This window comes from Bison bison, unplaced genomic scaffold, assembly GCF_000754665.1.
Source record: "Bison bison bison isolate TAMUID 2011002044 unplaced genomic scaffold, Bison_UMD1.0 scf7180017863702, whole genome shotgun sequence".
NCBI classification, from domain to species: Eukaryota; Metazoa; Chordata; class Mammalia; order Artiodactyla; family Bovidae; genus Bison; species Bison bison.
The window spans coordinates 1,900,029-1,923,691 of record NW_011494274.1 but is presented as its reverse complement, the minus strand read 5'-3'; the positions used below and the strand labels follow the sequence as shown (position 1 = coordinate 1,923,691).

The window sequence follows — 23,663 nt, the reverse complement described above, 5'->3', positions numbered from 1 at the left end:
AATCCAGATCTAAAATCTTGTTGGCTTCTTCCTTTTTTTTTTCCTCTGTGACACCACAATTTCTTGTATTACTCAGCACTATATGCCGTACTAAAAAGGTAATGAATGCCTGCTCCCAGACTAGATTAGCCAAAGTGAAGTTGGAAGATAGGAAGAAATGCAGTACATTTGTAAGCTGGCAAATTGCCTTACAAGAACTCATTAAATTGTTCTCCCTTCTTCCCTACACTTCAAGTTTGTTTGCTGGTTCCAGGGTGAAGGTGACAAGAGAAGGAAAACCTTTTCAAGGGGTTATACCCAGGACTGTCACAAAATCCAGCCCCTAAAGGTATTAGGATGAATCACAAGCTGGAATCAAGATTTCCTGGAGAAATGTCAACAACCTCAGATACGCAGATGATACTATAATGACAGAAAGTGAAGAGGAACTAAAGAATCTCTTGATGGGGGTCAAAGAGGAGTGTGAAAAAGTTGGCTTAAAACTCAACATTCAGAAAACTAAGATCATGGCATCTGGTCCCATTACTTCATGGCAAATAGAAGAGGAAAAAGTGGAAGCAGTGGCAGATTTTATTTTCTTGGGCTTCAAAATCACTGTGGATGGTGACTGCAGCCATGAAATTAAAAGATGTCTGCTCCTTGTCAGCAAAGTTATGACAAATCTAGACAGCATATTTAAAAGCATCCCTTTGCTGATAAAGGTCCATATAGTCAAAGTTTTGGGTTTTCCAGTAGTAGTGTGGATAACAAGAGCTGGACCATAAAGAACGCTGAGCGCTAAAAACCTGATGCTTTCAAACTGTGGTGCTGGAGAAGACTCGAGAGTCCCTTGGACAGCAAGGAGATCAAATCCTAAAGGAAATCAATCTTGAATATTCATTGGAAGGATTGTTGCTGAAGCTGAAGCCCCAATACTTTGACCACCTGATGGGAAGAGCGGACTCAGTGGAAAAGGCTCTGATGCTGGGAAAGATTGAAGGCAAAAGGAAAAGGGGGCAACAGAGGACTCTGCTTAGATAGCGTCCAACTCTGGTTAGATAGCATCAGCAACTCAATGGACATGAATTTGAGCGAACTCTGGGAGACACTGGAGGACAGAGGAGCCTGGTGCACTGCAGTCCATGGGGTTGCCAAGTCGGACATGACTTAGTGACTGAACAATAGGTATTAAGCCTAGAGAGCCTGGACATTTGCTGATAGCCATTAGAATTGATTAAAAAATCATTTTTTATTTTCCTTCTGGCATATGGCAGGATTGCACTTCTCCATGCCTAAAGATAGGCATGCCTATGTGATGCTTTGACAAAGAAAAATGTGAGAAATTTTTAACAGCAATTTTTCACATTCCTTTCCCCTTCCATAGATGGGTTACATTCCAGACATGGTTGAAACTCCACCAACCTCCGTCACTCAGATAATGTGGAACAGAAACTATCTGGCCCCAAGTTGGACATGTGTGAGATTAAAAACGTCTCTGATTAAAAACGTCCACATTCTAAATCATATGCGGTTTTAGGGTTGTTCATTACAGCAGCATAGCTAGCCTGTTCTGAGTCGGTAGTTAACTAAGGCAAAATGAAGTTCTGAGCCTTAGAAAGACCAAGCAGTTTGGTTCCATGCTATGCCTCCTGGCTGAACCTTCTTCCACGTTCCCTATTTTTTTTTTTTTTAGTAATTTATTGTTGGTTGCACTGGGTCTTCATTTCTACAAGTGGGCAGCAATGCTCTAGTTATGGAGAGCATGGGCTTCTCATTGTGTGGGCTTCTTTTGTTACAGAGCACAGGTTCTACAGCTCCTGGGCTAGACAGTGGGCTTAGTAGTTGTGGCGCATGGGCTTAATTGCTCCACCGCATCTCTCTTCCCAGACCAGGGATTGAACCTGTGTCCGCTGCATTAGCTTTAGCAGGCAGACTCATCCACTGTACCACCACGGAAGTCCCTGTGTTCCGTTTATTGAGCTCGTCTGTTAGAGAACTCCATGAAGACATGTATCTATGCCACACTCACCACTGTATTCTACTCTGTTGAGGGAATGAGTAAAACACATTAATAAGAAGACCCCAACCAGTTACGAGTTAGTTTAGTTTCTCAGTTTCAGGACATCCAACACATAGAACCCCAATGCACAACTAACTATCCCTAAAGTTAGTTGTTTTAAAACACCGGTGCTCCTAGTTCTGCTCCATGTGGACCTTGCTGAGATTGCAATACCCAAGATGGCCTCTTCACTCCCTTCTGTGGTGCTCAGGGGTTAGAGCTGGGACAACTGAGGTGTGGTCAGGGATCTTATTCCACCTCATTTCTCCACTAGAATCATCAGACTTTTTCCATCCTGGCTCAGGGTTCCACGTGGACAAGCACAGATGTACACATGTTCCATGAACCAGAGAGACCAGAACGCGCTGCCTGAGTCAGTGTGGGAGTGGACTACAATGGGAGCGCAAATACCAGTGTGGCTTCCTGGGGGCACCAGCGTCAACAGTCTCGTGATCCTAAGGCAGACACCTGAAGCCATGATGCCTCATCTCACAAATAATCAGATCCTGTGCCCAGGATCACATGTCTAGATGGGAAACAGGAAAAAAAAAGCATCATTTCATGCTAAATCTTTATACCCTGGCCACAAGACAAAGGTTTGTTATGTGGCCTTGTACTACATCTCATTGCTGTCCTTGAGATGACTTTCCTATCCCTTTTTCTTTCCAGATTCTCAGTAGCCAACTGTGGGCAACTTTCAATATCTTTCTTTGCTCAGGAATGTAACGGTGCAGATAAACCAAAATCGAATCTATTCTGTAGCAAAATCTAAGAGAGTAGTAGATACTAGATGGATAATATGGCATGCTCTGAACTCCTAACAGGTCAAAGAAAATAGAGCTGTCTTGTGATGAAACGATTTTAAAAGACCTTGAAAACAAGAAAGAAAATCCTCCACTGTGCCCGCCTTCACCAGGACAGCACACCAGCCTGGTAAACAGCCTCCCTTTCTCTAAGCTTGCATTTTAGTTCTCTTTCCCAAGAAGGAAGGAAATGGTTGAGTCAAATGTGAGTTAAGTCACCAGAAACTTGGAAGAAGCATCTATCAGAAGTGTCCCCAAATTTATAAGAGGTCTGAAGCATTTATTTAAAAATATATTTATTCATATATACATTCACTTTACATTATTACATTTTAACATTCATCAAAAACTAAAGAGTTTTTAAGAATTTCTCGAAGTCTTGTATTGATGCCTTGGCCATCCCTTCACAAAATATTCCATCAGGCACAGATACCAATTTGTCTAAAGAGATGTAGTTAGGTTCTGTCGGGTCATACTGTGCTCTTCCTAAATAGGCAAGAAACAAATGTCTTTCTTTGACTTTAAACAACCTTGTATTAAATACCTAGAAAAGAAAAAAAGAGTTAAAAAAAAAACACTGCATACTAAAATATGAACTATTAAAATGTTTATCTGGCTAAACAGTTTAATAGATTAACAAATATAAAGAATTAACCACATGTTCAATAAATACGGTAAATGCTAGAGGGTTTAAACACTTTGGCTTCTACTAAGAAATTATGATTAAAAATTAGGAACTCAAAACTAATATTCAGAACAATTCTAAAATAATAAAGCGCTGCACTGTAGGCAAAGACCAGACTTATTTGGAGAGACCAGAGGAGCTGTTTAAAAAGCAAACCCGAAGGTCCCACCCCAAATCTACTAAATCAGAAACTTTGAGAGTGGGGCCCACAAGTCCTCCAAGTGATTCTGATGCTTGCCAAGCTGAAGAACCAAAGTAAGAGATGGTGCTTTATGGCATGAAAAATTGGGTAAGATTTCACAATCTGGGAAGCTTCCCTATTTCCCTTTCTTTCCTTTGAAATTCCTGTTGCTCCCTCTGGTATTAAAATGAAATGAACCTGGACTTCAGGGGAGTAACTTAACTGCTTTGGAGTTAAAACTCCTGAGGAATGGGGTAAATACAGTAATTTTAAAAAGAGTTAGAAGCAGGCTAAATCTGTAAAGCCAGCTGCAAGGAAGATGGGGGAATTGCAAGATCTGGCCAGACCTGAATGGAGCCCTGAGCTAAAGAGACATCTGTGAGGCTCCCTGGCAAGGCCCAGTGAACTACATTTCCTACTGGGTCTCAGGTCCTTCCCGTGACTGTATTTCAGATGCACTGGGGACACTCCACATGGCACATAAACTCCAAGAGTCTGTTTATATTCAAGTGGAAACAAAATAATAGTAGATCACTTGGCAAGGACATCGTGAAAAATGAGTGTTGAAAACTAAAGAACTTTGAGAACAGTGGCCAAAAAAAGTACAGTGTGCTAACTCAACATGAGATTGGCTTGCTTTTGGAACATCTTTTTCTCTCTCTGCAGAAACAAATTATGCGCTACTCTGCCTTCAGTGTGGCAACTGCATTCTGATTATCGTGTTATTATTGCTCAAAAGACATAAGAAGCGTTTAGATGTTTCTTAAATATGACTCTTCCAGTCACTCTCAGCTTACACAACATACAGACAAGACCACACATGACTCTGAAGCTCCCAAACTATTATTCATTTCCTAAATACAGTAACGCTTTGAGGCAATTATACAGCTTATGACTAGATAACTATATTAGTTTCCCGGTGGTTCAAAGTGAATTCATTATGATCGATTTAGATTTGTAGGCTCTTTCAAGTTCAAAAGTCACTGCTGAAGTTTTTTTCTCTCTCTCGATCCCCTTCTGCCCCAACATGGACTTCAGCTCTGCCTTCACAGAAACCCATAAGGAAAGAGGAGAAATAAGGGATAAGCCTAGTTCCTAAAAGTTATTTCTTCCTTGTTATTACTCTCACTGCTTTTGTTACCTTTTACCTTCCATGGTCACTGCTCTGAAATGACTAAATTAACCGTAGTTTTAAAGTTAGAAGTGCTTCTCCATTTTCAATTAATCATAAAATTATGTACCAACCAGCACTGTTATTTGCATGAGAAAACTGTTTCCTACCACTAAGTTTTTAAAGCACCAGCCAAAAATTTTAAGTCTACATCAGTTCCCTCACAGTACTGGCTGTCAGTTAGTCTATGTTTCCATTAATGAAGCTTTTTTTTTAAAGGGAGAAAAAAAAAAATCCTACGTAGGAGTCTGAGAATCCTCCCAATGTGAAAGCCACACATCTATAACCGGGCTTCTCAGAAGCTAGGATCTGGGGTACCTAAAAAAAAATCTTTGTTTTTAAACAACAGATTTTGATGTATCTAGTCAAGCTAATATTTTTCTCTACTTGCAAGGTTTCTGTCCATTGTTAAACCCAACTCATTCTACTGACAACTCAAATGTCACTCCTTAGAGCAGCAGATCTCAGGTGAGAGCACGGGTTTTCAAACTGACTGCCAGGGTTCTAATCCAAGCTCTGGCCCCTGTTACCTGGGTAACCCTGGACAAGCTACTGAATCTCTGTATGCTTAATTTCTTCATTCGGGAAGTAGGGACAATACTACTACCTACCTCATATGGGCTGCTGTGAAGATTAAATGAATACATACAAGTAAAGCAGTAGAGACAGAGCTGGCACATAGTAAATAAGCAATCAATAGCTGTTATTATTTCTAAGATCTTCCTGCCTCTCCTGAATTAAATCAATAGCTGTATATGGTATCTAGCTAAGACTCTAACATAATGTAAAGCAATTTACATTCTAAAAACCTGTTTTCCACACTAGATTACAAGTTCCATGAGAATACAGACCATGACTGATTTTTACATCCTCAAATCACATTCTCTTATCATGCTCTGCTGTCACAGAATTATCTATCAACCAAGTGGAAAACTGTTATTGCTTTTTAGTTGAAGATTACTTACATTATGATGGTTCCATAAAGTCAAATTTGCACCCCTGCAGGCTTCTAACACTTTTTATAATGAATACTCATGCATTTGATGAAACAAAAATTCTCTATTAAGGGCCCATTCACAGTGAAATATGATAGGTAAATAAATGTTGTTTGTGAGGAAACTGTACCTAATGCAGGCTAGTTCTGAGAGTTGTATTAAAGTCATGTTTCATTTCCCACCTTTTCATTGAGAACACATGTAGCAAATGGAGGAATCACTTTAATGCAATTCAATCTTTCATTTATCCAATGAATACTCACTGAGTGTCTATTCACATGCCAAATAGGAAAGAAGGATGACTTTCATTAGATTCATTCATTTGTTCAACAGATATCTATCCAGTACCTACTAATTGGTCCCTTCTAATTCCAGGTGCAGGGAATTTAGCAGTGTATAAATCAGACAAGACCTGCTTTCAAAGAAACATTCTTCTGAACAAGCAGATAATGTCACTCACCAGCTAAAGAACAGGAAAGTCTGATCAGCTTAGAAAACATAATTATGGTGTTGGCATGATGACTAACTGGAGCTAAGAACTACATGCTTTGATAGGAGATCATTACAACATGGCTTGTTAACTAATGGATTTAGGCAGACTGTGAATACATTTAGAAAGGAAAAAAATCTTTAAGGGAAGTGATCTATTTCCATGTGAATAGAGAAGCGTACAGGAGAGAACACATTAGATTCCAACAGGCCGAATGAAGACTAGGTGCAAACCACAGAGAAACAGATTCATCGCTTATTTTTCCTCCAGAGATGTATATGGGTGCCCTTCTCTCTCACAAGTAATCCCGTTATTACATTTACTAGATTGTGGTCTTGATACAAAGATGGGCAAAAAGAAATATGGCCTTAAACGACCCAGCAATCCCACTGCTGGGCATACACATCGAGGAAATCACAATTGAGACACGTGTACACCAATGTTCATCACAGCACTGTTTACAATAGCTTGGACATAGAAGCAACCTAGATGCTCATCGGCAGACGGATGGATAAGAAAGCTGTGGTATATATACACAATTGAATATTATTCAGCTGTTAAAAAGAATGCATTTGAATAAGTTCTAATGAGGTGGATGAAACTGGAGCCTATTATACAGAAAGAAGTAAGTCAGAAACAAAAACACCAATACAGTATATTAATGCATACATATGGCATTTAGAAAGATGGTAATGATGACCCTATATGCAAGACAGCAAAAGAGACACAGATGTAAAGAACAGACTTTTGGACTCTGTGGGAGAAGGCAAGGGTGGGATGATTTGAGAGAATAGCACTGAAACATGTGTATTACCATATGTGCAATAGGTCGCCAGTCCAGGTTCGATGCATGAGACAGGGTGCTCAGGGCTGGTGCACTGGGATGTGCCTGAGGGATGGGATGGGGAGGGAGGTGGGAGGGAGGTTCAGGATGGGGAACACATGTACACCCGTGGCTGATTCATGTCAATGTATGGCAAAAACCACTACAATATTGTAAAGTAATTAGCCTCCAATTAAAATAAATTAAAAAAAAAAATATGGCCTTAATACAGCTCTCAGAACTCGACTGTGTTTGGTCTGATTCCTTCACAAACAGCATGGGCGGCTTTTCACAAGCCGAGAGCATGGTGCGCTTGTGCAAGTTCTGGACGAGGGGTGGCGGCAGCTCTTCAGGGCAGAGCTGTGAGCGCCTCACCTGCGGGAACCTGACGATGACGTGGTGGGGCACGCGCATCACGTTGTGCACGTAGTCGAAAGTCTCGGTAAGTTTCCTTTTATTTGCAGTCAGCATCTTCGGGATCTTGGTGATCATGTGTTGAATTTCATTCTGCTGAAAACCTAGTTCAAGCCGAAAAACCTAAAAGAAAGTAGAGTTGTGATGAAGCACAAAAGTCATTGTTTGTTTTTGTTCCGTCCCTAAGTTGAGTTCAACTCTTTACAGACCCCGTGGACTGTAGCCCTCCATGCTTCTCTGTCCATACGATTTCCCAGGCAAGAATACTGGAGATCTTCCCGACCCAGAGATCAAACTTGTGTCTCCTGCATTGGCAGGTGGATTCTTTACCATTGAGCTACCAGGGAAGCCCATGAATCACCAACACAAATAGTTATTTTGGTAACATGCCAGAAGACACATTAATTCTTTCAAAATTAAAGGACATTAAAATCTGGAGATGGCTATGCCAACGCCCGTAACGGTTCATGACTACTTGCTTCTGGGGTAACCTGAATTTTAAACCTCTCTCTTGAGGAGGAGCTACTCACAGCCCTGATGACCATCATGAAGCTCACCAAAGCAGCTATCATAATTACAAGACAGAGGAACAGTGCCCACCGGAGGCCTGGTCAGGTTATCTGTATGGACCCTACACCACATAGACTGGCAGGAAGATTATCAAAGTGCTTTCTGAGCCTCTGCTCCCAAGCACACTCCTAATCATGTCATCTGGAAATGTTACATGTCAAAATTCCAGAGATGATTCAAAAAAATAAAAAAATACTCCAATGTGGGATAGGTCCTTTGTGTGCGTTCAGAGTATCCTACGCTTCCCCACCATCCATCGCTCTCATCACTTTGCAGGCGACCCCCCTCCACTGGACTGTGAACTCCACAACGGCAGGGACTGTCTCCCCGAAAAAGAACATGGGCAGAAGCTCAATACAAATTTCTTCAACAGCTGAGTACTGAACACTTTAGGCACCTCAGCAAATAGGCCTTATATAATAATTTCAAATCCCATGACCGCTGTGGGACACTAACAAGTCAGCTGCCCCTGGTTCTACACAGCAGTAGAGTGTCTGGTGTGTTCTCTGATGGAACTAGAGCTGGGTCCTGGCACAGCCATGTGCGGGCACTACCCTCTGCAAAGAAGCTCCAGACACCGCCACTCGCCTCCCACCCAGGGGACAACAACACAGACCCTCATCCTGGGCAAAGGAAGTGGCTTCCAGGTCCCACCCAGATGCCTAACCTGCTCTTCTAGGACTACGGTACCAGTGTCTGCAATGCAACTTACTCATGTAACACCTGCTCAATATGTGAAAAAATTATAAACTAAAATAAACCGCCTGCAGTATATTTATCATACTATTTCCTAGGTCCACCTTCTTAGAAATACCTTCTTTTACAGTCTGGTTTTCTTTGATGAGAGCAAAACCCATTCCCTTCAGAGGACTCACACACTTCAGAAGCAGGTTTCTCCAAACCTTGTTATTGTCCTACCTTCATGTTTTCCTTCACGGGCTCCAGACTTCCAGTTAGTAGCCTTGGGAGACGAATTACCAGATCTCTAGTCTACAGTTAGAAAATAACCTATTATTAATATACATGCACATTCAACTAGTTTGGAAAAAATAAGGCATAACTAAGATGTAAAAGTAAAATTTAAGATATGACCCAGGAAAGAAATGCTAAGGAGCCCAGAAATACAAACACTTATTACTGTTTGAGGAAAAAACACAAACGCTCAAAATAATAGTTAAGGAAGAAACTTGATGGAATTATCATAAGATGATATAGCAATATCATTAACCTAGTAAGGTAATCCATTCTTGTACAGAAAATACCAGGCATTGATAGAATTCATAGGGGCCAGGCATCAGTTAGAAACATGAGCTTTAACAGTTACTAAATGTAGCTGACATGGAAACATACAATTCTTCAGTTCTCTTTTACCTTCTTCACACTAAGTTTAAGTTCTTTCTGAAAAAATCCCAGTCTGTTATCCAATCTCTCCACTGAAAAACTCAGAAGGAATGGTGCATTTCTGACCATCTGTGCAATATCCGCCTTACTGAAATTTTTTGATTGTAGATAAGCCACCCTAGAGAAACAAAATACATGCACATATCGTAAATATTTACTAGTGTCTTGCTACCTTCGAAAGTAACAACTGTTTTTAAAGCATTCACAAACCAAAAAAAAAGTTTAAGCAAAAACATTCTATAATAATGACTCAAATATGGTTAAACTAAATGGCTTTCCAGGTGGCACACTGGTAAAAAAAATCTTCCTGCCAATGCAGGAGGTGTTAGAAATGCGGGTTCAATCCCCGGGTCAGAAAGACCCTCCAGAGAAGGAAATGGCAACCCAGTTCAGTATTCTTGCCTGGAGAATTCCATGGACAGAGGAGTCTGGCGGACTATGGTCCATGGGGTTGCAAAGAGTCGGACATAACTGAGCAAGCACGCACACATTAAAACAAAACAAGTACCCATCCAGCTTTTCCATTTATAATTTGAAACAGAAAATATTTCTGAAATCCACTAACAAACAGATTCGCTTTTCAGTTAATCTGACTTGTTTTACTGGTTGGTTAAAAAAAAAAAGAGAGATAGCTTCTGTTTTAGAATTTTTTTTTGCTAAGAATAGAAAACAGAAATTAAGAAGAGATTTAGAACTCTTTTTACAAAGAAAAATCATCAAGCATGTGGCTAAGACTGGAAAGAGGAATTTTTTTTTTTTTGGCTGTCTCATTGTCTCATGGCGTTAGGGTCGTTAGGGTCTTAGTTCCCTGAAGGGAGCTAAGCAGTGGAAGCACGGAGTCCTAAACTGCCAGAGAATTCTTAGAATGTATTTCCATAAATAATTTTCACTATAGTCTTTAGTATGTAATTTGTTAACAACTGAGAAATTTCCTGCTGTTTCTGGGAACCAAAATAAGGCAGTAAAGTCCAGAAAGTATGACTATAAAGTAACATTATTGATTTTTAAAATCTATAAACATAGTGAAAACCAGTTTAAATGCCTCAAATATTCTAGGACATTATTTTGTTAGATTCTCATCAGAAAAACAAACAAACCCCTGTAAGCCAGATAAATTTCCCACATTGCATTTGAAGAAACACAGAATAAGAGAAGTTAAATAACTTGTTTTAGGCCGCTAGCTAATTAATGACAGAGCTGAAATTTGAACCCAGGCATGCCTAACCCTAATGACTATGATATTTTTATACCATGTATCAGAACTTATATTTTACACTAAATGACTATTATTCCTTTAAACCAGTCCCTTAGAGGAGATGAGAGGAAAAAAATTGATAAAACTACACAAAAATTTAAATGCAAAGCAAAAAAAAAAAAAAAAAAAATTCACCAACCAAGTCAGACAAGTGACAGTTTGGGAAAAATATTTACAACATGTCATAAAGAACTAATTTTGTTAATGCATCAAAAAATGCTTACCAAAAAAAAAGAAAAAGGCCCAATTAAAAATGGTAAAGGACACATATAATTTATAGAAAAGGAAATGTAAACAGACATTCAACATATGAAAAGATCCTTCAAACATCTGATGGTCTAAACATCATTCCCAAAACTACAAGGTAATGTTTTTATCAATACAATGAACTGAAATTATAAAGCTCAATGACACTATATTATGAGGATAATAAGGAAGCTGGCACACATGTACACTGTTGGTGGGAGTGTAAACGGGAAAGCCTACGTGAAGGGCAATCTGTCTATTAAAATTATAAATGCATATACCCTTTGACCTAGCAGTTCTACAGATATATACCGATATGTGTGAAATGATTTCTATAAAAGGGGAGTCGCTGCAGCTTCTCTGTGACAGTAAAGACTAGAAAATAACCACTGTGTTTACCAAAACAGGACTAGACAGATCTGTAGCATGAACCGAAAAAGGGTTAAAAAGAATAGGAAGAGCCAATAAAAATCTATCTCTGAAATAAAGTTAAGAATCTGAGGTGCAGCGTAGTTGTATAAATGCTACCATCTGTGTGTGTGTGCGCTCTTGTATATGAGTGCATACAGACACACATACATGCTGGTGTATGATAAGATATTCTTAGCTAATTGAACAAAAAACCTGATAATAGCACCTGCCTATCTAGACAGGTCTTGCAAGGCTGATGAGGAATAGAAATAAGTAGGCTGGAAAGGACAATTACAACTTTTTTCTTTTTTTGGTCACAGGAGAGACCAACATCTGATTAAAAAACCTTATTGAAACTGTTATCTACTGGGATAACTTTTCCAATAAAAAATTAAGATACAAGGCCCAGCCAAAAAAAAAAAAATTCTACTAACTTAAATGCACACCATTCATTTGAAAATTCTTAAAAACAATCAACCAACTCTTTAGTATGTTTCAAATTCTCTTCATTGAAAAGCAAACAAATGTATGTAGTCAGTGCAATCACAGAAATTCTAGAAAATAAATCTGTACATACCAGAGCCAGAAGCTAAGTTCAAAAAAAGATTATACCTTTGCCTCTTCTAGGAGAAGCTTACTTTTCATTGTATCGCCTTTAAGTGGTAATTTATGTGGTAAATAACCTATTAAAAAATTCCAAGTAATTCTTTAAAGAATGTTCCAGTTTGACAGCCAGGTTTAGGAACTGTATAATTAGACTATACTCTGTATATGAAAATAATCTTTGTTATTCTCATGTGTGTATGTATGATCTTGAGCAAGTTAACTCAACCTCCTTTTAAATGTATGCTTCTTTCATAGAATTAAAAGTAGGGAGGCAGTACAGTACAGTAGCGAGGACTCTGTAGTTAGACTAAGTGGATCTGAATCTCAGCTTTGCCACTTGGACTGGCTGGAGTATCTAGGGCAGATTATTTAACCTCTCTCTGCCTCGCCCAAGGATATAAATAATAAAGGTGCATTGGGCAGCCTCTGAAATGGTTCCCAGTGATCTCCACCTCTTGGGATGTACTCTTCCTTGGACTACATCCTGAGCGAAAGGGCAAGCTGGTTTTTACACGGGGAGAGGAGGAGTGTTCCAGACAGTCAGGAGCAGAGCTGGCCCCGTCAGACTGAGTCCCTGAGAAACATTTCCATTCCTTCTGACTTCTGAACTGTAACAGCCTGTCTGCGTTACACAGACTCTTAAGTCACATGAAGGGAGAGAGGACATCTCTAAATGCCTTGCTTATATAGTAAGGGCTCAAATTATTAAAGAATAATTATGTAAGAAATATGTTTCTTTGTTGTTGTTCTGTTTTTTCCTAACTCAGAGACCTTCAAGGAACTATGGAGCTCTCCGAAACCGGTGTGAGAACGGTCTGGGTGAGAAGATGAGAGGCAGATTAGTTAGGAGAAGGTTGTGGCATTCTTCATGTGAGATAACGGGGACACGAGGTCAAGTATTCAAAGGGAAGATTAAGATTTGAGAGCGATACAAACAGAACCAACAGACCTTGGTTATTTCTTAGATGTGGATGATAAAAGACGAGAAGTCCAAGTTAATACCAGTATTTCCAATTTGGGCAGCTTAGTGAACAGTGCTCTCACGCAGTGAGTCTGGGAAAACCTGATGAGGTCGGAGTGATGAAAAATCCAAGATGTGAACTTAAAAGACCCAGACTCTGTCTTACTCTCTGTGACGTTGCCAATGCCCAGCAGGATTCTCACCTCACCGGTCAATAGTACCTGACTGTATCAATTCTCACAAATTCAATAAATTCCTTGAATATTGAGTGAAGTACACAGATATTTATAAGAGCGCTATTAAAAAAAAAAAAAAGGAAAAACCAAAATAGCCAACTGACAGAAGCAACTAAGCAAATTATACAGTATTTGCCAAAAGAAGGTTAAATATCTACCATCCAACATTGGCCAGAAAGAACAATAGAAGAGATGAGGCTTTCACATCTTAAGTGTGCTCTCAGATAATTCAGCCATTTGTTAATGGATTAAAAAAAAACTTATCCCAGTTTCCAGAGAGAAACAGCAAAGTAGTGGCTTAGCAAAAAATTGAAAGCATAAAAATAATAATGGGTAGCTGAACAAAAGAAGTAATTTGGATACTTAATTTTTTTTTAAGTATTTATTTATTTGGCTGCGCCAGGTCTTAATTGAGGCACATGGGATCTCTGACCTTCACTGCAGCATGCAGGATCTTTAGTTGCATCACTTGGGGTCCAGCTCCCTGACCAGGGATTGAATCCGGGTCCCTTGCATTGGGAGCACACAGAAGTCCCTAGATACTTAATTCTGATCAAAGAAGGTCCGTAACAGAAAGTCACATTCACATTCATTATGTCAGCAGATCCTTATGCTGCTGAGACTTAAAAAAATAACTTACGCATGTTATTTCTTCACAGCCCCTTCTTGAGTTATGTGAAAATCAGTCTAACAGCCCTACCTGGTCTTCAGATTTTCAAGGTCTTCAGAGAAAATAGCGTAGTTTTTTGTCAGGAATGGTCCCAGTTGGGTATCCTCTATGCCCAAATCTTTAAGAAACAGGAGCATTTGCTTAATGTCTTTTTCAAAATCCAGTCGCAGGAGGAGGTTGGCTGCATCGGGATGTTTTTCTATCTTGGATAAATCCACTCCTGGAATAAATGACAAACCCTGTGTGAAGATACCTGTGTGGCTGAGTCATTAAACGTCATGTATAGAAACACAGAAATTACTGATGAAGGTAAACGACCTGCCCAAAGGAGACCTGAGTCAGGCCAACAGAAACTTCTAATTTGGTTGCAGAAATAAAAATACATTAAAAGCTAGTATTTCTTTCAAAGTCATGTATAAAGGAAAACAGTGCATTTGGGGCTAAATTTCTATCCATCATCATCGACATCTAAGGGTTCTTGGATACTATTTGCAGGGTGCTTATGAGCCCTTACTGATCTCCATGGTAACTGCTTCACTGATCATTCTGCAGGCTAACAAGCCCCATGAACTGCTACTTTCTTTGAAGTTTATCATTTTAGTTATAAGCATTATTTTAAAAATTGGTTTATTAATCCCTCCACAGGAGGAACAAAAGCAAACCCTATGTCTTACTCACTTTACTCATATTTTTTTATTCATATTGTCTTTAGCATAAAGACAAGAGCCTCGAAGGAGCTCATGAAACAGCTCATGAAATATACAGTTCTCAAGTAACAGTGAAGCAGAAAGTACACCACCTTCCACCTTCACAAGGTCTCAGAATCTGAGGTAGTCTAAGCAAATGAGACAAGGGACAGGAGAGGAAGTCAGAAGAGGGAGAAAGCAAGTTATTGGACTTTGGTTATGGATATAATTAGATGTCCACCTCAATTAAGCAGGGAATCAAAGTAACTTTTGATTCAAAATTCTCATTAAAACTGAGTATTTTATTCTCTGATTTTCCTTTTTATCTGATTAAAAAAAAAAATCAAACATGAATAGGAAAGGCCTATTCCTTATCGTTGGAGAAGGAAATGGCAACCCACTCCAGTGTTCTTGCCTGGAGAATCCCAAGGACAGGGGAGCCTGGTGGGCTGCTGTCTATGGGGTCGCACAGAGTTGGACACGACTGAAGAAACTTAGCAGCATTCCTTATCGTAAACATGAGATAATAAGGTATAATTTTATTTAGATATTCTTTTTCTTTTTTAAACTTTATATTCTTAAAAATATTTCTTCAGGTTAAAAAGTAGCTCTCAAACTGTTTTCTAGATGTAACTTTACAGTCTTAAATATAAATGCAATGAAATAAAAGCACTTTTAAAAATGGTGTCTATAATTCCATGTATTAGATCCAAATGTCATTCTAAACCCAAACTTCTTGACATTAAACAGGCATTGATATGATGATAATTAACAGAAAAATAGATTACACAAACACACATACACGCAGAATGAAGACTAAAAACAGATCCAAGATGAACTAAAAATCGAGTGTTCAAATAATAACATTTAAAATCAGTGGGGGAAAAGATGGACTGTTCATTAAAACACAATATGACATCTAGCTATATATTTGAAAAGTAATTATTAATTCCTTCTATAGCTGATACAAAAATTAATTTCAGATAGATTAAGACTCTAAATATATACTAACTCTAAAATTATTAGAAGAAAACACAGACTTAAAAAAAAATAATAGTAAGTTTGACTACATGAGGACATGAGACCTACTGCATGGCTTTCTGTAATATATGCATTTGCTTAGAAAAAGATGAAGAAGCTACTCAACAAACTGGTGATGGTGGTTACCTTCATAAAGTGAGACTGGAGATGGAGAGGAGGTTAGGTTCTTTCTCCTTAATAGCTGCAGTTTTAATAACTAGATGTAATTTTTCTATAGTATAATTTTAAAAATTGTACTAACAGAAAAAGATTTTAAATTACTGGGTGGGTGGATAAATAAGATAGAAACTATCTTATTTATTTACCACTAAACTATCTTATTTAAACACAGTTCCAAAAATTTGTGATAAATGTGGGAAGGTACGCTTTAAAAATCACATCAAGGGTCTGGACTTCAGTTTAACTCAGTATTGCAGTTGACGTGTGCTCCAGTGCCTCGCTCAGCATGACCTGTCAGGCCCTGACTGTGCTGAAACCAAATTCCTCAAAAGCTGCTTCTTAACAGCAAAAGGAGGGCAGAGTCTCACCAGGAGGGCACACCGCTGTCAGCACAAATCACGTGGGCTGACTCAACGATTTCATTAACTTGAAAAAAAATAGTCACTGATGCCTCTTATGGACCAGGCAACTTCTGTGGATATAAAGAATGAATAATACATGATGCTAACTTCTAGGTGACCACAGCCCTAAGTTGGCTTTGACCCATCAGTTCAGTTTGGTTACACACACTCTGTGTATCAGCCAGCATCTGGCAGGCAACAGAGGTTGCCCGAGCAAGTTCAAATGAAAAAACTTTAATGAAGGGACTCTGTACAGTGATGTGAGCAGAGTTACGGGAATAAACAAGGGCATCCTTAGTGCTAGAGAGACAGGGAGGCGGGAGTCTCCTGTGAACCCAGAGGGAGCTGCAAGCTATTAGGCAAGGGCTGCTCTCAGTAGGAGCTGTTGCCATGGAGCAAGGCAGTTACATGACCCAAGACAGGGAAGGGACAGAGAAAAAATGCTCCCACCTGCCGTCCCCCTCCTCCTGCATGTGCCTCCCACGACTAAAGCTGCTCAGAAGCCAGCTGACGAAGGAGCCTGAGCACAGAGGTGAGCCTCCTGGGATACAGAACAAGCAGAGAAGGGCAGGAAACAGATCTGAGATGCAGAGGAAGAACCAGGACACTTGGGTCCTCAAAAACACGACTGGGGCTTCCTGGGTGGCTCAGTGGTAAAGAATCCGTCTGCCAAGGCAGGAGACATGGGTTGGATCCCTGAGTCGGGAAGATGCCCTGGAAAAGGAAATGGCAACCCACTTCAATTTAAAAAAAAAAAATACTATGTAACAATGGGATCGTGGATCCTTCTGGGGCACTGTCATTTAAGTTACTGCCAGGACGTGCTGTTGAAGGATCAGCATACAGATGAAGGAATGGCTGAAACATATTTCAAAACTCTAAGTATACTGAAGATTACTCAAAGGTAGGGGCCACATGCCCTTCCCGTGGGACCTCTCCCAAGGCCGAGGACGTCCTGGGCTTCCCTGCTTGCAGATGTCATCTTTCTCTCTCCTTTGAACCCACAGAAGACTTTATTTGTATCTTTTATGTGGAATTTATCACTGTACCTTTCGTTTTTGGATTTCCATTATTATTTAGATGCTTCTGAAGACCTGAAGCTTCTTGAGAACAAAAGCCATTCCCTATACATCCGAGTAACTTCTACAGGGACAGATGTGTAAACAATTATAAAGGTGTTCTTAGTGTCCAGACTGAGGTAAGCGGGGGGGACACCTAGAGGAGAGTCACTCTGTCTGAAGGGTCAGAGAAGACATTTGGGAAGTCACTTGAACTTGAGTTAAGTTCTCCAGTTGTCAGACCTGGCCAAACAAAAAGGAGGGGAGTGGTGGGCAAGTGGAGCTGAAGGGGTGAGCAAGGGCCAGACCAGGAAGAGCTCAGAAGGATTTCAAGTAGGTCACTGACACAGCCAGATCCGCATTTTAGAAAGAGCACTAATATTAGAGAGAGTACCAGGGAAAACTGCTCAAAGGAGGACTATCAAGTTAGGTAGCTCCTTTTTCCGGAAAACTAAGGCAGTAACCAAGACATGAGAGAAACAGATGGGACTGTGATAATCCCGCCTATCCTGTTCCTCTCAATCCCTCAGTTCATTATCTGGGAATATAGAATAAGAGAAACACCAGATGCAGAGATAACAGGAAAAGCAGAAAGTTGCAATAAGGTGCTAGATTGAAAAATAAAAGAGGACTCATCAAAGTTTGCAGGGAGAGCTCTTGGCTGCCTTTACTCCTTACTAGTAGTCCAAGAGCACTCCTAGAGATGCCATCCAAAGCAGAACAGTGGGCTCCAGAGAAAGGTCAGGGCAGTAGGAAAATGGAGGGAAAATCATCTGAGAGGGTTAGGAAAAACTGTCCTGAGCGGCCACTGGAAGGTGTGCGAAAGTTCAGAGAAAACTAAAGAATTCAAAGAAGGGAATCAAACAAAAAACAAAGTAATTACTAACTCCAAGAAAATGAAAGGTTGTACAGGAAGAAAAACAATCATAGCACACTTCCTAGAGAGCAGTGAGCAATATTTAGAATTATAATGGGATCAGTGACTAATGATTTATTTCCAAAATTGTTAATATAGCCTATTGGGAGAATTGAAGAGAATGAAGGGGAAAAGTACATGTGTGCAAGAGATTAACTGATATCTAAAACTGATGAAACAAGCAACAGCACTACAAGCGATTACATGGGCAGTTAGAGATTAAATACCAATAGAAAGAGCTGTAAAAGCAGATAGTCCAGGATGCAGGTCAGGAGGCATGAAGCTGGGAGTACGGTTTTTCACTGGACGCCTTTTCACACTATTTGACTTTTAGGCATGTACATGTACTTTGATAAAGATAGAAATGCTAATTTTAAAAGTAAGGCAAAACAAAAAAAATGTGTGGGTTACTTAGACTTACCTAGAAGCACTAACTTCCTCAGAGTCTCGGAATGATCCACATAGTCTCGAAGTGTGACTGAAGACGGGGGCAATGGAGGGCCTGCGATAATCTGAACAGCCTCCTCGTCAGAAATCGGCTGCAACGGGGACAATGGAGGCACATCATCCAGTCCTTTGCGGCCAGGATGTAGGAAAGAAGCAAGTTAGCTTTCTAATCTGTATACTTACATGTTCTTTCTACAAAGGCAGTCTCTTGCCTAGTTTGCTTCTTTTTAAATCTTGGCATCGTTTCTGAGTTAAACATCTAAAAATTCCATATATTTTCTACCTTCTAAGAGATAATCTTAAGACTATTTAGATAACCACTACTATTCCTCCAAAGTAAGAAATTCGTTGGTGAAGTCCTGTACAAAATTCCTTTCCTTTCCTTCACTTGTCAACAGGTACGAATGCTTAATGACCTATAGTACATTCTGAGAAAGACTGAGTCTACTACCATAGCTTGTTAACTCGGGCAAAAGTACAACATACTCTACCAGCCTGCACTGTATGGATTAAAGTCATCATATCCTGAAATGTCATTTTGATCTGATCTTTTCTCCTCCAAATTATTCTCAAATATATCTTTAAGAGGATTTCTATGATTCTGTTTTCATCACCCCCAATCATTTGCCACAAAGTGACCCTCTCTAGTACAGCCTTGAGTCTGAGGTTTTGTTATGGCCCTAGAGGTAAAGAACCCGCCTGCCAATGCAGAAGACACAAGAGACACAGGTTTGATCCCTGGGTTGGGAAGATCCCCTGGAGGAGGGCATGGCAGCCCACTCCAGTATTCTTGCCTGGAGAATCCTATGGACAGAGGAGCCTGGTGGGCTACAGCCCATAGGGTCGCCAAGAGCTGGTCATGCTGAAGTGACTTAGCACGCAGGCATCCAAGTCCAACACACTGTAAAAGACCCTGGGAACTGTAACCCGCCTGAGGCTGAGGAATCAGAGCCTTGACTTTATGTTCTACTTTTCTGTCTCTAATCTCTACCCTTTCTCGTTTCTCACAGCCAGTCTCCCCTCACGGCCCTCACCGCCCAGCTCACTTGTGTTTATCATCTACTTAACCTAACATTATCTCATCTGTAGTGAAGTATTCCTTGCATAGGAATATTCCTAGAATGGGAAGCACAGGCAGGAGAAGAGTGACTTAAAAAATTTACACGAGGGAGCTTTTTGGGGTGTTCTAGTTGTTCTTTTTGTTCTATTTGTTGACTGTGGTGGCTACTACAGAACTGAAAACATGATGTCAAGATTCATAAAACTGTATACTCAAAAAGGATGACTTTTACTTGAGTAAAATTATACCCTAATTAGGTATATAGAATAGGGTAAATTAGATCCTAATAAACCTTTTAAAAATATCTAAATAAAGAACATAGAAAGCAAGTGCTATTGGCATAGCTATAAAACTATCTTAAACATATTAATCTAAAAACTTTTTTCTTAGTAAGTCAGAGGCCTAATAAAAGCAAGCAGATTATTACGTAACAGAAGCAAATGAATAGAAGTGGATTGTTCCTTTTCTTTCCTGACACCAAGTATGACTTGAAATTGGCTAACGAAATATAAACAGGTAGCTTGTTCAAACTACCAGGGTGAGGCAAAGGGGAGTTTTCTGAAAGCTGAAAAAGTACCTTCTAGGGACAGCTCAGAATCAAGGCCGGGCATCTTTTGTGTCTTCTGTGGCGGCTCATTCACGGAAGGAAGCAAAGTGCTTTGGGCACAATTAATCTCTCGCCTACTTGAGTTGGCAGACTGGGAACTATTCCACATGGAGGAAGTCCTGTAAGTCCTAAAACCCCACTGGAGAAAGCAATCCTCAGAGGACGCATGGGGCTGAGCAAAAACGCCACACAACAATGTTTTTCCTGGTCTCTGAAAACCTTTTCTGAGTTGGAGAGCAGTCATGAAGCTGCTCAACTTAACTGAGTTGAGCCATCTGGGTATCTGTTGGGCTGACAGGGCCATTTTTCTTAAAGTTGCCTATAAAAGAAATACATAACCATCAAAAAAGAGAAACTTATTTCACTTAAACATTTAAAACAGTATTCAAACCACAAAAAGATAAAACTGGAAATTACTTTTGCTGCTTAAAAGGTGTTTATTACTTTAGATGACTAAAGCGGTCAGATGTTTTTAAGCATGGGAAAAGCAAAAAACAAGGCAGTTTCAGTTACAAACCAAAAGACAGGAACTTCTGAACTGGAAAGATAAAGATATGCTTTACAATTTAAAAACAGAAAGCAAAATCAGTGGCATGAGAAAAACATTTAAAACAAACATCTGTAAATATTAAAATTACAGCTGAATCTGTTAATAATTAAAGAAAACAAGGTGATGCAGTTAAGTGCTCTTGAAATTTGATTTGAAGGACATTTGAGAAGCAGATTGCTGATCAAAATAACACTGAATTATTCAGATGCATTTTATGTATGTACATTAGTCACAAAAACAAGAAGAATTCTACTTAGTCTTAAATGAATCATCAAAATATTATCATTGTAGAAGGTCATTTCTTGCTTTATTCTCAGGGTTGAACACTATTGATTATTTCACAGGTAAAGCTGCTCCTCAAAAGAGAACTGAACAAAACCAAATTCTGTTTGACTGCAGGAACAAAGAAAAAGACTTTCAAAATGGACGGGTGGGGTGGGGTTCAAAACTAATAAGCAAAATGTATTACAGACAGAAATGTATTACAAGCAACCAGAAATGGATATATGTATATTTTGACTGAAAAAGTGGTTGTTTATAAAGAGATTTTTTAATCAGGAAATAACTTTTATATTTAGCCAGCTTAATTAAAGGGTAAACGATGCATTTTTTATATAAGACAATCCATTAAAATATAGCAGAGAGGCCAGCATGTGGAAAATGCCCAACACGTTAGCCATATAATAATCATCATATTCACTGATTACACAACCAAACATAAATGAGTTCGGACTTAATTGTTGCATACAACTTTTTGATTTGTTTCTCTCCATACTGAATTTCAGGAGAAGGCACTGGCAACTCACTCCAGTACTCTTGCCTGGAAAATCCCATGGACGGAGGAGCCTGGTAGGCTGCAGTCCATGGGGTCACTGAGGGTCGGACACGACTGAGCAACTTCCCTTTCACTTTTCACTTTCATGCATTGGAGAAGGAAATGGCAACCCACTCCAGTGTTCTTGCCTGGAGAATCCCAGGGACGGCAGAGCCTGGTGGGCTGCCGTCTATGGGGTCGCACAGAGTTGGACACGACTGAAGCGGCTTAGCAGCAGCAGCATACTGAATTTCAGCTTGTTTTATGTTTGGCATTAGACCAAATAAATGCTTCAGGGTCTAAGCTCTTCTTGGAGATCTGCGGTTTAGGGAAGTCTCCTGAAAGTAATATATAAAAGTGAAACGTCTCCCTGTCATTCTGAAATGATTTTAGAAAGGAAAAATGTAATTACGCAGCCTTATGAGTGATTTTTGTTAAACTCTGGTGGGAAATGAGCCTCCAAATCTGCCGTGTTTTTCCTCAGAGCTACAACATTCATTCCCTGCACAGCAGTCTCATAAGGGCATTCAGTTGGAAGCCAGAAGACCACAATTCTGCTACTTGAGGATAAAAGTTTCTCAGGGTGGTTCAGCACGACTGGCCCCTGATGGGGGATTCAATAACCATTCTTTAAAAGCCAAGTTTTTAAAAGCTTATGGGTACAATAAGACGATTCTTCAGCTCTAAAATGTTCTGACTTCTCAAGCATTCTGTCCTCCATCAAACTTCTGAAATCCCCGATTCACTTCAAAGTCTCTAGAGCCAGGCTCAAGTCAAAGCTCTACCCAAAAGAAGGGAGGAGAGGGTGAGATGTATGGAAAGAGCAACATGGCAACTTACATTACCATTTGTAAAATAGATAGCCAACAGGGAATTTGCTGTATGGCTCAGGAAACTCAAACAGGGGCTCTGTATCAACCTGGAGGGGTGGGATGGGGCGGGAGACAGGAGGGAGGTTCAGGAGGGAGGAAATGTATGTATACTTACAGCTGATTCATGTTGAGGTTTGAAAGAAAAAAACAAAATTCTGTAAAGCAATTATCCTTCAAAAAAACCCCAAAAAACAAAACTCTCCCCACATCAGAAAGATCAACTTTTGCATTCTATCCATATTCATTAAACGGTCTTTACACAAATAATGTTTATCCTTCTGTTTTTCTTGACAAGCGCACTGTCTTTGCTACATCATCATTTCATCGCCGTGTATACTTCTAACAATCGATTATTGTTAGTTCACGACAGCAGGGCTCTGTCTGTCTTTATCCCTGTATGCACCGTCTCAAACTCTGTATCCCCCAGGCCCAGAGTCTCGCACTGCTCCCACGTTTTCTGGGCAGAAATGAATCGGTTGCAACTACGGTGAACTCATTTGCTTACAAAATACTTAAAATCTGGTAAAGGCGTCTGCGTCAAACGCCAAAAGCCTTAAGTAAAATTTGAAGTCCACTAACACATATAGACTAGTTCTCCACTGTACGCCTTAGTAGTTTCATTGGCGCTTAAATACATTCGCCGAGGGTGCAAGATTTCGACCTCTGGGAGGCTTAGATCGGGAGACTGAAAGATGGGGAGGAGGACGGTTTGGGAATCAGGGGCCTCGGGAACACGGCCTGACCTCCCAACCCCTCCCCTCCCCGGCCATTCTACCAGATCCGTTTTAGGTTCCCCCAAACCCAACTTCCGGAGGAAGTCCCCCTCACCATCTAGACCTCCTTCCGCGTTTCCCCCACGCCCCCACCGCCCGGGAAAAGCGCGCTAAACACACCAGCGTCGCGGCGCGCCCTTCTCACCCGCCAAGGGGAAAAAACAACATCGCTGACCCTCAGCGGGGCCGCGAGGGCCTACGGAGCCACGCCGTTCAGGGGCGCGGCCTAGAGCCGAGGAGGAGGAGGGTGGTGGGGGGCCGAACCGGGAGCCCCCCGGGCAGGGAGCGCTCCCCCTTTACCTGTGGCCAGGCCTTCGCCGTCC

The 23,663-nt window shown here is 40.3% G+C and overlaps 1 protein-coding gene across 2 annotated transcripts; it reads right to left on the bottom strand.

The window, feature by feature from the left end:
* Nucleotides 1–3,120: 3,120 nt before the first annotated feature.
* Nucleotides 3,121–23,657, bottom strand: MTERF3 (mitochondrial transcription termination factor 3). Of its 2 annotated transcripts, none has more exons than XM_010833479.1 (8): nt 23,641–23,657; nt 20,302–20,650; nt 18,639–18,791; nt 13,987–14,176; nt 9,542–9,689; nt 9,089–9,160; nt 7,562–7,723; nt 3,121–3,385 (listed from the first exon to the last, which is right to left on the bottom strand). In XM_010833479.1, the coding sequence occupies exons 2-8, from the start codon at nt 20,633–20,635 to the stop codon at nt 3,191–3,193; spliced, it is 1,254 nt and encodes a 417-aa protein (XP_010831781.1). In that variant the 5' UTR covers nt 20,636–20,650; nt 23,641–23,657; the 3' UTR covers nt 3,121–3,190. The 2 variants fall into 2 exon arrangements, with proteins under 2 accessions (XP_010831781.1, XP_010831780.1); XM_010833478.1 differs by lacking the exon at nt 23,641–23,657 and adding an exon at nt 22,541–22,560.
* Between the last annotated feature and the right edge of the window lie 6 nt (nt 23,658–23,663).